We start from the raw sequence: 14418 nt of genomic DNA on the forward strand, positions 1-14418 counted from the left end.
TGCGCTTAATTCCAGTTACGAATTCAGTTTCCATCGTTCCCAGTGGAACCGGTCGCTGGGTACAAGGTCGGTGTGAACGGAGACTAAGGTCAGCTGGTACAGATCGATATCCTCGAATTGTCCGAGTATAGTTAACGTGTCTCGTTCAACTACCTATATAGAAAGGGGAAAGAATCGGTGGTCGAGAAAAGACGAGAGAGAGAGAGAGAGAGAGAAAAAAAAGATGGACGGCTGGAAGAGTTGGAAAAGAGCTGAGAATTCCTTTCTCACGGCATGGTATCAACGCGTCAGAGAATCTTACGTCGCGGTCTGGTTCTTCGGGGTGTTTCAGAACAGCAGGATGTCGACCAACACCGCCACCGGGGGCGGGGGTGGCGGAGGAGGAGGAGGAGGTGGAGTCGGTGGTGCTTTAACATTGATGGGCTGTGTCAGAGAGGCATCGCCTCCTCCTCAGAATCATCATCATCAACAGCAACATCATCGAAGTCTCGGTGTCGCCGAGTTCTCCGCGCAGAACAGCGTCGATCCGCTTCCGAAAGGTTTGTATTCAGATACCAATTTTATCTTCGGCACCCTTTCCCTAATTTTCATAATAACCTTCGATAACAACCACGTTAAATTACTTAATATTCATTTTATTTCGTCCACGTTCGTGGCCGCTGAGCGTTAATAGTAATTTATAAGTGATATGATTTCGCATATGTGGCTAAGGGCGTCAAGAGTTTAATACGAATCGTTGAATGAAATTTCCTGGGTACAAATGAAGTTCCTACCGTATTCATCGAGACATCAGGACGGATGATGGAAGTAGCGAGGAGAGATTAAAGTAATATCGCATGCCCACGGCTACGACGGTCTAGACGTAGGCATTGGAAAACGACGTTTCGCTGGAGGATCGCATTTTCAAGGTCTCAGACGTGGATTACGTCGGTAGCAAACCAGCCGTGCTATGAAAAACGGATTTATGTAAACTGCACATTCTCCCCGCTTCGTATCCTATCGATTCTGCAATTTTCATACTATTCCGATCTACCTACCTCCTATGCGAGTCGGGGATATATTTCCTATAAATTCGTTCGCTTATCGCGAAAGTATATGAAACTTAGGGAAACGGAAGAAAGATATCTTCGTTAATTATCATTGATTATAATCGCGGTAACGATCGATCGCGTGCGTGGCATCTCCCGTTTTTCTCGTTTAGAAAACGCGTCAAAAGTTTCCAAGTTTCCTACGAGGGGAATTAAGGTGAAAGTTTCCCGGTGTGATTGTTGATTTCGTTCTCCTTGTTACCGCGTGGAATTTTCTTCAAAATATTCGTTCGGCGTTGTTGAGAATCGTTAGCGCTCGACGACGCGTCTCAAGGATTTTCTTCCACCAATTGTCTTATCGTTTTGTCACGGAGTGTAGACTTGCGGTTTCCAACGAGTTATTAAAGGGTAATTCAACGGAGTGCCCTTTATTTATTGTCGTCAGAGGAACGTGACTGTTGGTTGCCCGTTACACGGGACGTTGCATTTCCGAGAGGAGGGGTCAACCACCTCTTTATTTTCATTAGCTTCTAGTAGACGACTGACTCCTACAGCTAGATTAACTTGTTAGCTAATATCTCAATCAGTTCTGACGATTAACTTGGAGGGAAATTTGCAAGATATCTCGCTCCTTAGATTTCCTGCGAAATTACTCGTGTAGGGAGAGAAAAGGGCGAGTCTTCCAGACTCGTCACAGATGATCCCTGCCCTAGACGCCTATAATCGCGTGCCGGAGGACCGCTAGCGAGAACAGACTCAATCCCGCTGCCACCTGGCGGTCGCCGACCCGAGCTAAGGGTGTCCCGTCTTCCCTTTCCACTAAACGCGTACATTCATTTTCTCAAAACTTTCAGTGATCGAACCGTATCGAAACGGGGAACTTAGCCTTTCCTTCAACGAGCACGCGGTATTCAAACGTTTGAATTGCAAAACGGTCGGCGGTAAGGCTGGTTAAAATAGAGCACGACGAATCTTTATTACTCGAAGAATTCGCCTTTCGATCCTCGAGCTAAGCGTAAGTACGTATGGTTGCCCGGTGAAACAGGACGCAACGTAAACCGTGTAGTTTTCGATTATCCGCTGGATATCTCGATGAAAATTAGGCAACCGATGATTACGTAAATGTCAGCAGGTGGAAGAGGAGGAGGTGGTGGTGGTTCGAAGTTGTTGAGAACATAGAGACAGATGTTTTTGTTACCTTCGGACGGATCTGCGTCGAACGATTCGCGCGTGACGTTATTTTTCACGCTTCAGCGAGGTCGCCATTGCTGATGCGTGAAAAGCACACTCGTTCGTAGTGTCAAGTACACGCGAGAAACAGTCTTATATTTTATTTTTTTTATTTTTTTCTAAAATCGAAATATAATCGAGAAAATTGATGAAGTTCCTCTTAGCACCCCCGCTCCAATTGACTCAAAAATTACCATGCAAACTTCTCAAGCATAATAGAGCCAAGTGGCGTGGAAATTTTTAGTTATTTTTCTGAAAAAAAAATTTCCACACCTCCGCATTAATGTTTTTTTGACCTACAACTCATAAAATGTTTGCCTGGTAATTTTTGAGTCAATTGGAGGGGGGATACGAAAAGGATCTCTTACCGAGGAAATTCTAAAAGAGACCGATAGTTTCTCCTTTAACGCTGCAAAGCTTCGAGCTGAAATAATAATAAAATCAGAGTTTCTCTCCGATTACGCGACACTTGAATTTCGAGTTGTCCTTTTGTCACGCTTTCACGGATCGTTTTAATTTATTCCATCGAAGAGCGAAGCACGAGCACTCGTACCGAGATAGAATCTAAGCGGTAATTGGAAATCCAGTAATTCCTCGTAAGCTTCAGCCTCGAGTAAATACGAGCGCGTTCGACTGGCCATTCATTTCACGATTGGCCATGGCCTAGTTTCGCGATTTCTGTAAATAACCGTGTGTTCTTGCTCGCCGACGCGTGGGTAGCGCACCTTTCCTCCTCGAAATTCGGCTCGATCGCCTCTTTCCTGACGAACCCTCATCGAAAGAGATCCAGCATCGTTTTTCGTAGCTTTTCACTCCTTCAGCGTAAAGCGACTTCTGCTTTAGATTTTTATTATACCTAATCTCAGTCTTCTCCAATCGTGTTTACCCTTGCAAAATACAAAGTTCAGCATTCGGTTAATCCAGCCCGATGAAGGGATTCTACCAATCGGGTTAGAGGAAGGGGATGAAATCGGAAAACCGCCAAGTTCAACCTTCGTCGATCATAGAATCGCATTACACTGTCCACTTGTAAATAGTAACAATGAAACATGTATCTTATCGATGATAAATAATCTCCAAGTTTTTTAAGAAAAAAGCAATGATAAATAATCGCAGGATTTTTCTTAATTTATCGAGGTAAAAGAAAGTAACATCAATGTCGCATGATCAGCATAAAGTTTCATTTAAAAGAAAGGAACTGCATTTTCATTTTTACAAGTGCATCGTTGCACTTGTAAAAAAGAAATAAAATCTTAGGAAAGTAAACCTACCGATATTAATTTTTCAATATTGTATCATATGGTAGATTTCTAGATTTTTACCCTATATGGAGTGTCATAAGGTAGAGTTATCTCGTGTTAAACGCGTAATCTTATCGGAATCATTCCCAACGCGATACCAAATGGTAGTCAGTTCATTGCAAGGTGGTATTTGCGATTTACTAACCCTAGAAGAAGATCCATCGGGATGCAACTCTACGAGGAGTTCGAGAACTTTTTTGGTAACTTGAATCCAGTTTGCATTTTTCTTCTCGCTTGCAACGCGATAACATAATTTGCTTCAAAGATTCATCCGAGTTTGATTAGTCGCGCGGTGTTAACCTTTTATTTCTGCATATTTTCGGGCAAAGGATCGGTTTTCGCGATATTGGCAGGGTAGAAAGTGTTAATCGTGACTAAGGACGTAGAAGGGTGCCGTTCTACCCTTCGAATCCGGCACCCTTCGCTTTTCATTCTTCGTGCCTTTTCGACGATTGAAAAGGTCGACGCTTTGCACCGACGCGACCCTCGCTGCTTTGGGCTTTCTTCTTTTTTTTTTCTCCGACCTCTTTGCTGCCACCCTTTTTTCCATCGATACCCTGCAATTAAAAGGCAGTCGTGCGTTAACGAGTGCCACGTCGCTCTCTCGACCACTCGTATTATTTTTTGCTTACCCCGCACACCCTTGCACCCTTGTGTCGCGCTTGTTTCTTCGATAAGGTGCTATTGTTCTCCTGCGTGCTCGAAGCCGAGACACGCTCATGGTGTTTCAAGTAACAGAGACGATATTTTCCTATGTTCCTCGGAGTAGATCCGTCTAGAAAACTGAACTGGTTCATTGCTAGGTGAATCATTATAGACACAGAATCATGTTCTTAGTTTTCGTATCAGGTTTGTTAAGTGTAAATAACAGTGTGAATCATACGTCGAGTTAGCTCTATTAATCTTTTGTAAAAGAGACAATGATATCGCGAATAGATTGTGCCTAAGTGACTCCAAAAATTTTGAGAATTCATCGTGGGGCTGGCGACAGACGATCCCTATAACCCAGCTTTTCGGAACTTATAATCGCATGCCGAGGGACCGCCAGCGAGAACAGACTCAATCCCGCCGCCACCTGGCGGTCGTCGACCCGAACTAATAGCGCCCGATGAGACTCGCCGCCTTCCCCTTCCACTAAACGCCTACAAAACCCCTTTCGAATTCCTAAATTCAAAGAAAACTCTTTTTCCTATCGAGTTTCCACGGTGACTCGAATATTCGGTCGAGTCTGAGCGGAAATATCGCGGTCGCAACGTTGCGCGCGTTGCGTAATCTCGAGAGAAAGCGGAGCCGAGATAAAGCCGATCGACTAATTGGCTGTTTCTTTACGATCGCGCGATCACCGCACAGCGATCGCACGTTTGACGGACCGGCCTGATTTCTGGCATTCGCAGAGACGAAGAAGAGACGCTTCCATCCTCTTCGCGGCTTGAGGAAGATCTTCCGGCGTAAGAGCCGGGGTGCAGCCGATGTCAGATTGGTCGCCAGCCATACGGACAGGGACGCGGAGCTCGCGCGACTCCCGAGGGAGGACATCACCGACAGACATCCCGCGGGACGTGCCGAGGAGGCTCGCAGCAGGAGCGCCAGCGAACTCCTCACCGACTCCTGCGATCGTGAAAGGTCAGCCACCTTTTCTTTCTTTCTCTTATTTCCTGTCAAACGCTTGGCGCGATACGATTTTCAAACCTTCGCGCTTCATACTTTAATCCTTTGCGGTCGGTGCCGCCATTGAGGCGGCATTTCGAAACTGTCGTAGAAGTCCGAGAAAAATTGAAATTAACAAAAAGCTAGGTTATTTTATATAACCAATTATATATAAATCAATTAGGGAAAAATCACTCCGAAAAGCAAATAAATGGTGCTCCCAGCAGAGAAATCTGCCGACCGCAAAGGGTTAACACGTTGAACGTCACAGCTCTAATGAAATATTAAAGCTATATCAAATTTCAAGCTTTCACGTTATTTGCACCATAGCAAAATGTTTTTCTATTGTTTTCTTTTAATTATTCAGGCGTGTGTAAATTTCGAACCCCCATGGCGTTCAACGTTTTAATCAACGTTGTAGATCGACGAAGACTCGAAATTATTCTAGGGAGACTAGTTGCGTGTCTTATTATCGTTTCAGCGGACAAAATACGCGCACGTCGAAAAGATACAAGCTGACGACGACTTCCAAGTCACGTCGTTCCTTCAAACAGTAAATATCTACCTCTTAATCGCTTGGCTCAATCTTTTGCAATTTAGTCTTCGATTCTTTTTCTACCGTATTCATTCATACTTCGACTGTAAACAGAGGAGAAAAGAAATGCGATCAAAGCAACGATGCAATGTCAATATCCTTGACCCAGTTGGATCGCTTGTTCAGCTTAGCTTTGTCGCGCGAAAAATCGCGAGTAGGAGCGTGTAAAAACGCACACGCACGCGGCTCGATACTTACCTGACCTACTGTCCTTTATCGTGCTAACTCGATTGCCACTGTTCCCTGATAAGTCGGTCGTTTCACGCTGGATTAAACGCTCGATCGAGCCTTCGATTTTCGGTAAACAGTTGGTTATTTGCTGCTTTTATAGTAGCTAGAATAGCCGAACGAACCATAAAAAGGATAGAGAGAAACCGTGTGCCTAGGATCGTTCCTCTACGATTGACGTGACACTGTTTACATTTATTTTTCAGCGTATACCTTAGAAGGACAGAGGATTCATTCGCGAAGTTACGAGGAGGAGCTGGAAAATTGTCCGTGTCGCACGACAGCGTTTTCCCCGGAGAGGTTCCTCATACTCGACCTCTTTCGTCGTTGGCTAGCCTGGCTACCCTCGAGGTTGGTAACATCTTTTATTTACGACACGTTGAATCCTTGAAACACCGGAGATCCTTTGAGACCCTACGCGAAACTGGATGACTTGATTAAAAATCCACCTTTTCTTCCTTCAATTTCCTAATCAGCTCGCATACATAAACGTTCGACTCACTCGTTCGCTACGTACGATTAATCTTTCGGGATGACATGTTTGATCAGCCTAAAAATAATCACGCCAGATTTCATTCGAGATGATTGATATAATTCGCGAGAGCCGAGCGAGGAATGATAAACACAGGCGTTGGGGAGACGTTATTCTCGTTATCCAATGAGCGTAATGCCGATCGAGGTATGCTAAGCACGCGCGAATCCAGTTAAGGCGGTTACACATGTCCAGAATCGGCCGTGACTCGTCTTCCAATTTCCTCGGCTTCGTCTCACCTTCTGACTAATACCTTGTTAACTATCCAACCGTTTTGAATTCTCGATAAAAATTAAGCAGCTTTTACACTGGAAGAGTGCAACCATTGTCACAGCTCACCGTTGATCGGCCAAGATTCCACGCGTTCTTTGTTCTATATAATTGTCGTCGCGTGCCAGCGTTTACAGGAATCTCAGAAATCATCCGCTCGTGGAGAAGATTCCGTTTCTATTTCGTTGTCACGAACAGGGACGTTCGTGAGAGAGCGAAACGAATTTCGTCCGACAGAAGGGAAACTTATTTCGTTCAGCTGCGGGACCAGCTGCGAATCTACATATAACCGAGGAGATTCGTATCTCTCCTCGAAAGCGAGGCGAGGATGTTTTACCGGGAAAAATCGAAGCTCCGTAAAAACTATAGAAACTATTGCCCGCTCGATCCTTTCTACTCGCGAACGGAGAAAAAAAGCGCGTTCCGTTCTGATAGACGAGGAAAGTCACGGATTGTTTTCACGTTCGCGGAAAACCACGGGATGTTGTTTCGCGAACAGGCTGTTCTATTCCCTTTTCTCTTTATCTTTCAGCGAAGGCAGTCGAGAAAGAGCAACGAGATCGAGCACAAGGAGTACAATCAGCACGTTGTTCAGAGGCACAGGATATCACTTCGGGTAATTTTTTCCGATATACGGGGTTCGCTTGAAAAATCGGCAATACTCGAGAAGAAACGCGTTGATACGCCTCGCTGTTGTATAATTTTACCGGTAGAACGAACAACGAGACCGAAACCACGCTGGGAAAGAGAAAAGTCCGTAAATAGTTGGTTTGAAACGGAAGCGGTCCGCTTAGAAAACGCTTTTTTTTTTTTCTCTCTTTATTTCATTATTTTTAAATTACCGTTTTAATAAAGCCGTCACAGTTGGAATCTGGGACAGACGGGCTTTACTGAAACGATAATTACCGGTAGCATTGTGGATAATTGCTGGAAGTACGTGCGGTTCGTTTGCAGGTGCTCGAGCAAATAAAGACGGTCATAGAGAACCGGAACCAGCTAGCCTCCGCGACTTCCTCGGATACCAACAGTGCCGTACACGTAAGTATCCAGACGTTCGATTAAATGTTTGTCAGAAAAAGATTCGAGACTTTTAGGCGGTCGTTCACCTCTCCTCTGGGAGACATCAATTTTTCTCCGAGCTTTTATCTTGATACGAAAGTAAGACCGAAAAGAAAGTCGTCCCGGTAAAAGACTAGACTTAAAAAAACAAAAAAAGAGTAGATGTTGTACCATAGAAATTAAAATAGAAGCACAAATTGCAATAATGGATAAGATTGCGACTTTGACTTTGAAACAAGTATAATAATCGTAATACAAAACAGCTATTGTTATCGAAGAATTTTTAAATGACGGATTAGATTCAACATGTATTAACTTCTGATGTCATGTTTCGTTTTTGCGTTTCAGGCTGTCAGTGAACGTTATCAGCAGGAAACCGCCGAGGTAAGATAGCAACAATGAATTCTTTACCATTCCTAGTAATCGTCGTAGTCGCGTTCGCGATGTCAGTTTTGCCACAACTCGCGTCAGATATTTCGCTTTTCTTAACACGTTGACAGCTGGTAGTGGCGAATCAGAGGCCGAATAATTTTGACGAATGCAACCGGAATTGAAATTGACAAAATTATTATCACAGTGTATACCAGCTTATCGGTGTGTTAATTATCAGCAAGTTCACGTAGTTAAAATTTGCTTCGAGGAAAATAATTAGTGTCGCGTTGGACGGTGAAGAATAAGATGGCCGAGAAGAAGGAAAACGGCTTGCGAAAATTCTGGGACAAAGTTTTACTCTTCGCATCGATTGCGACGAAATTTCGGGATAAGAGAGCAGGGGTAAGAAGGAAGCGTTCTGTCAGTCGGTTCAACTTTCTCTCTATACTGAGTTTCAGAGATACGTTCTCTCGGTCTCTGACGACTCGTTACTAACTACTTTCATTCGTTGCGTCATTTATATTTACGATCTTGCCGGTGGTACATGTAACGAACGTTTACGCCATCCTCGATATCCGTTATCGCTTTATCGTCGATCAAATTGGACCGCTCTTATCGCGTGTAAAAATATCGATAGATTTGAAAAAACGTGAAATTATTGATTTTCAGAATCGTTTCATCGGCTACGAGAAGCAGGAAATAAACGGAGAAGAGAATCAGGCGAAGGTGAGTACTCTTTTAATTCTCCAAGAATTCTCTATCGGTCCAGCCATTCGTTTCCAACGTTGATATATCGCGGTAATGGGCGGCTCGTAAATCAGGATCGAACGACGAATTTCTGCGGGCAACAGGTGGCGAATGGTGACCGATAGAGACCGGTTAATTTTCATCGTTTCGCGTCAGCCCGCGTCAACGACTCGGAAAAATCTTTCCGTCGATTGCATCCAGTACTTGTGAAAGAATTTTCCACGCGTGACTGGTTTTTAACGACGAGAAAAAAAAGCTGATAACTGGTTATCATCGCTTTAATCTCTAATCATCTAAAGTATCGTCTCGTTCTCTAATTGATCGGCTGACCAATTAAAATCTAATTGATCAGTGATCAATTAATCAAAGCGATCGCTAGATTTCCTATTATTTTCAATCGAATTTATACTTTTCATTCGCTCGTTTCGAGCTGAATAAAATCGTTCCGGTGAAAGAAGCTTCACCGCTGACAGAGTGTGTTTCGCGTCCCTTTTACGGCGCTCTCGTTGTTCCGCTTCTCTCCGCGTAGCGAACCGCTATTATTTCCGCAATGTTCCATTACGAATCTGCCCGTGTATGTGTTTCTTTTTCTTTTTTTATTGTTCGTCCCGCGACACAACAACCGTTCGAACAATGCTCGACGTACCGTGTAAATCGAGGACCGTCGTGCCCATTGGAAAACGCTTGCACGGAGGCGTGTTTCGCGTTGAACGAGTAAAAGAGAAAAAAAAAAAAAAGGAACTGGGTTAAGCTTTATCTGATTCAGCCGTTTACTTTTACGCGTATTCGTGTCTGCTCGTAAAAGGTTGCCTATATCTTTGCAGAAGCATTTAAACATCGAGCACACACGTCGAACGTTTGATGTACGCTGGAAAGAGATTTTCATTTCGAAAATAATCGCTCGTTAATATCCGAGGGGGTTGATTTAAACGGCGCCCACGTGCACCGGGGTTCATTGGAGAAAAAGTTAAAGGGATCAAAGGAAGATTTAAAGCACTCGGAATGGTGGTGCTGCGGAATGATAAACAGCCAGTCGTTTAAAGCGGTAAAAAACGTTCGAGAGTGAGCTCGCAGTGAATAGGACAGTGTATAAGAGCGACGAGATATGGCGTTTACCGTTACTTGGCCCGAACACTCGTTACACCGAGGTTCGTCTGGTTGAATACTTGCAGGCGGGCGCGAGTTGGCTCGCTTTCGATTCGATAGAAAAACAGAAAACACTGAAAAGTAATAGACTACTCGAAAAGACGCGTTTTTCCTCTTTAAATCGTCTGTACAAATTTATAACGATATATAGCACCTATCATTATGAATGCAAATTTGTACATATTTATATTCAGCTCATTTGCAACCACTTGTTGCAGGCTTGATCATTATTCAAGGATAATAGGGTCGTATTTAACCTTGTTTTATAATTCAATGCTGTTTGATCTATATTTTAGTCATTTATAAGAATTATTAAGGTTCCTCTAATTATATTGTAATTTTTCTTAATCACCTTTTTGGGGTAATGAAATTTTAAATGGTTCGTTTCAAGGTAGACACGATAGGGGTGGTTCACCCTGTGTATCGCATGGTTTATTAAGTATGGCTGTATGTACTTACTGCGGCAGTGAACGAAACCTGCTTTACCGACGCCGAGTAAGTAGATACGGTCAGCATTAGTCAGACCGCCGTGGCGTCGCTAGAGGGCTCTACTTTTATCTTACGAGGGAATATAGTCAATAAATACAAGAAAATTTATTAATACTTAGTGATGCTACACTAATTAATTTACATTACACTTTACACAATTGAATTAGCTATTCAAGAGAAATTAAACTAGTAGCATAGTCGATAAAGTAGAAAACTTATATAGGATTTTTCTTCGCGTCGGTAAAACAGATCCGCATTTTTCACCTAGAGCGTTTGAATATCTGTAACTTGATACTATCATAAGCACCTGACAAGTGTTTGTTAATACATTCATTACAGCTGACGTAGCGTTTTGCTTTAAACATATTATGTTTTCCTAATGTAATCGTTCGATCCAAACTTTTACATGCATTAAACAAACTGTTAGGATACTTTTGTAAATCACGTTAGATGAGCGTAATTAGTCGACGGAAATTCGAGATAAAAAATTGGTAAAGGATTTCTAGAGCTTAACTTTGCTGGTATCGGCGTAAGGCTTTTGACATTTGCACGCGATCGCCTAACGAACCGTTCGTAAGCCAGTTTGGTATTTGCATGGCATTTATCGCGTTGCGTTGCCTTCGTCAGGGAATGCCAGCAAGGCCAGAAGAATCCTTACAAATCCTTCCCGAGGACCGTGTACCGGTACCGTTAACGTTAAGCTTTACCGCGAATCAAATCAACGTCTCTGTTTATCCAATAAATCGGTACGCCTGGTCGCGTACGCGACGTGGAAAGGTCGACGTGCACGTTCTACCCGGTCCTCTCGAATTTCTACCTTTCTGCTTTTCCCTCGGAAATTCTATCGTCTACCTTTTACGGAAGCTCGTCACGATCGTTGCCGTTGCGACAGGATATTCCGAAATTCCCTACAATTTCACCCGACTCCGCTCCTCGGAGATTACCACATTCGAAATCGCTCTTTCTATAAAAGTGTCTCCAGAAATTAGAATTTCGTTTCCTTGTTACATAAGATGCAGGTGTATTAATACAAAATAAATATCCTGGGGTACGCGGTAGCCGTCGTTCTGCAGTCGGCGTCGCGACGTACCTCGATTACGAAAGGACGAAGGCGACGAGAAAGGAGCGGTTACGATAGGTCAGTGGCGAACCGAAGCACCGATCGCGAAACTTAAACGACGTATCCTGATGGAGCGTGAACGCGTTGCCGGAGACGAAAGGAGCGGTATTTAGAAAGCAACCGGTAAGGCGCGTTCTAAGCGAAAAAGGCTGTTGTTCTGCTACGTTTTCGCGGTGTCGAAACGTTTTGTCGGTAGCGAAGTGAATGTCTAGGTAAGAGGACAACGCGAACCGAAGGGTGAAGAAGGGGCCGTGGAATAAGGAGGTTTGCTGTTTGCCGCTCGAGGCGAACAGCTGGCAAGCAGCAATATTGGTAGCACCGTTAGCGCGGCTTGTCCGATTCCCTCGTAGATCACTCTTCTCCATCAGTACGCTGTCTCCCTTTTTCTCTTTGCCAGGGGTCATTAGTCGACAGTGGTGTATCCTAACAGGATTCCTCTCTTCCTGGACTCTTCTATCATTTCAATCTACCTTCTCGCCTACGCGTTGTTCAACTGAACACAGAATTTCTAATTCAAAATATATCGAGACTATCAGGAAACTTGTATAAGATTTTCAAGGTTTTCGATATCTTTGAAATTTCAATTACTCGCTCGCTATTTGTGGCACTCGATAGTGCGATTACGTCCCTGTCACCTGTGCTACCACCACGACCGACAGTGCCACTTCTACCCGCCGAAAGTCACCGCTCCGGCACGGAAGACTCGCTCGCTCGCGGCCAGTAGTACTGGGACGCGTTTTCCGCGCGCGACACGCGTTACAAGCTTCCCGTCTCCCTCTGCTATCAATCGTTCCCTATCTCCGTTTCATTCTCTCCTATAGCTTCGAAGGGCTTCGTTCGGTCGACCCGTACCTTACGATCGATCGCGGGCAACGAAGGTCGAAACGGTTCAGTCGAAGCCCGTGTTTCCATCGAGCGACACGCGATTCCGTCTTCCCACCGCGTGGACGATAAACGTCCTGGAAAAATCTCCTGAATACTCCGTACATACGATTGCAGTGTATGGGAGAACAGTGAAGCTAAAGTTTTGTGAAATGTGAACGAGTGATTAAATTTGAAGAAATGTACGTTGATTCTTGGCGTAATTTGCAGATATTTTGGTTCACTTTCAAAGCTGAAATTTTAAGAATTATTTTTCTTTGGTAATCTAGCAACTTGCCATGGACTTGTATTTTTAAAATATTTTCTTAGGTAGCTGAGTATTTTTATCTAAAAGTTATCGAAAGTTACTGAAAATTCATTTAGAGGATACAATCTAATACAGATATAACGAGGGAAGGGGTTACGGAAACGGTTAAGGCAAACTTTCTTTCGATTACGTCGACGCGATTCTTTCCTCTGCTTTTTAATCACCTTGATTCGATAATAGACGGATTTTGCGATTTTAATCAGGATCAGTTGGGAATGCCGAGTGCTTAGTACTGATTAGTAAAATCATGATAATTTTATCTTTGAATTCAACACGTCGACCGACCACTTGAATATAATATAGTAGAATAGTTAAAAAAGAAAATTTTTTGAGTGTCCGACTATTCGTGTTCAATTTCCCTGCGGTGGCTAGGCCGCAGTAGAAAAACTCGTGTTTGGTGCGACGTGTAATAATTAAAACGTCGACTGCCCCTGTTGCGTCCGACGAATTTAACTTTCTACTACTGAAATTAAAGAAATTTGAAATATCGTTATACTAAAAATGAAATAAGATTCCGTGGGATACAGAAGTTACCTTTTTCGAGGAACGCCGTGTACCATGGTGGTTAAAAGAGAAGATTGAACGCATTGAATAATCAGACCGTATCGATCGGTCAATTCCAAGACAGATAAACGACTCTCGATGTCGGTACGAGCCGACGATGGAAATTAGCATGCTTCCTCCATTCGTCGTACTTCTTCTTCCTTCGCTTCAGTAAACGTATGCACTCGATGGAACGGTTCTCGTTTTGTTCTTCCTCCTTTTTTCCTTCCAACACCCAGACGTGTAATAACTAGTAACTAATAATTTTTCAATTCAAACAACGCCACTCAACATTTCCTTTTCTACATATAATTACATTTCAAGCATCAGGCACCAATTCTCATAGCAATTCTATTATTTTTCTATGTTTATTTTTTTTTATTTTAATACAAAAGAAGGTAGTTTAGTTTTCTCCTGTTTTTTTACCTTGCTCGAATAACCCTTCCGGGTCGAAGAAGAGGCCAAGAAATCAGGCACGCCTCTCTCGGAATTAGCAATTGTTATTTGTTTAGCGGGTCCGGCAGAATGTGTTGCATGGTTTTCGAAGGGGATCAACGACGTGGAAATCAACGAAACGATCGTGTCGTTGACTTCCCGACGAGTTTTATCGACTCTACGTGCCTCGAGCAGCCGCGATTTAAATATTTATAAGACCGGAGGGAATACCGTGTTTGCTCGAGCTTGCACGAAACCTTTCGAATGATAAAAAAACATCGCAAGAACCGTTGAAGCGAACCGTTCGTGCGATTTCTTGATATCTTGGCAAGGTTCGCTCACGGGAATAAGTTTACCTGGTCGACGATGAGAGTCCTGACGATTCTATCGAGCGCGTTTTCCGGCTGGGATTCTCAAAACTTTCAGCGCAACGTAGGGCAAGGCCGTTTGACTAATCTTTTGTACTCGTTTCGCTTGATTTCTCGCT

The 14418-nt window shown here is 43.6% G+C and overlaps 1 protein-coding gene across 3 annotated transcripts in view; it reads left to right on the forward strand.

The window, feature by feature from the left end:
* The window catches only part of LOC117608260 (uncharacterized), a 41965-nt gene that overhangs the window by 18662 nt on the left and 8885 nt on the right, over window positions 1-14418 (forward strand). The window contains exons 3-9 of one of the 3 annotated variants that reach the window (XM_034333101.2): window positions 332-539; window positions 4954-5182; window positions 6236-6380; window positions 7364-7447; window positions 7786-7869; window positions 8239-8274; window positions 8932-8988. In XM_034333101.2, the coding sequence (XP_034188992.2) occupies window positions 341-539; window positions 4954-5182; window positions 6236-6380; window positions 7364-7447; window positions 7786-7869; window positions 8239-8274; window positions 8932-8988 (834 nt within the window). In that variant the 5' untranslated portion in view covers window positions 332-340. Of the gene's footprint in view, window positions 1-331; window positions 540-3559; window positions 3760-4953; window positions 5183-6235; window positions 6381-7363; window positions 7448-7785; window positions 7870-8238; window positions 8275-8931; window positions 8989-11305; window positions 12829-14418 lie in introns of those variants that run through there. The other 2 variants (XM_034333102.2, XM_034333103.2) reach the window with 2 other exon arrangements.

The sequence above is a fragment of the Osmia lignaria genome, chromosome 15 (assembly GCF_051020975.1).
Source record: "Osmia lignaria lignaria isolate PbOS001 chromosome 15, iyOsmLign1, whole genome shotgun sequence".
Lineage (NCBI taxonomy): Eukaryota > Metazoa > Arthropoda > Insecta > Hymenoptera > Megachilidae > Osmia > Osmia lignaria.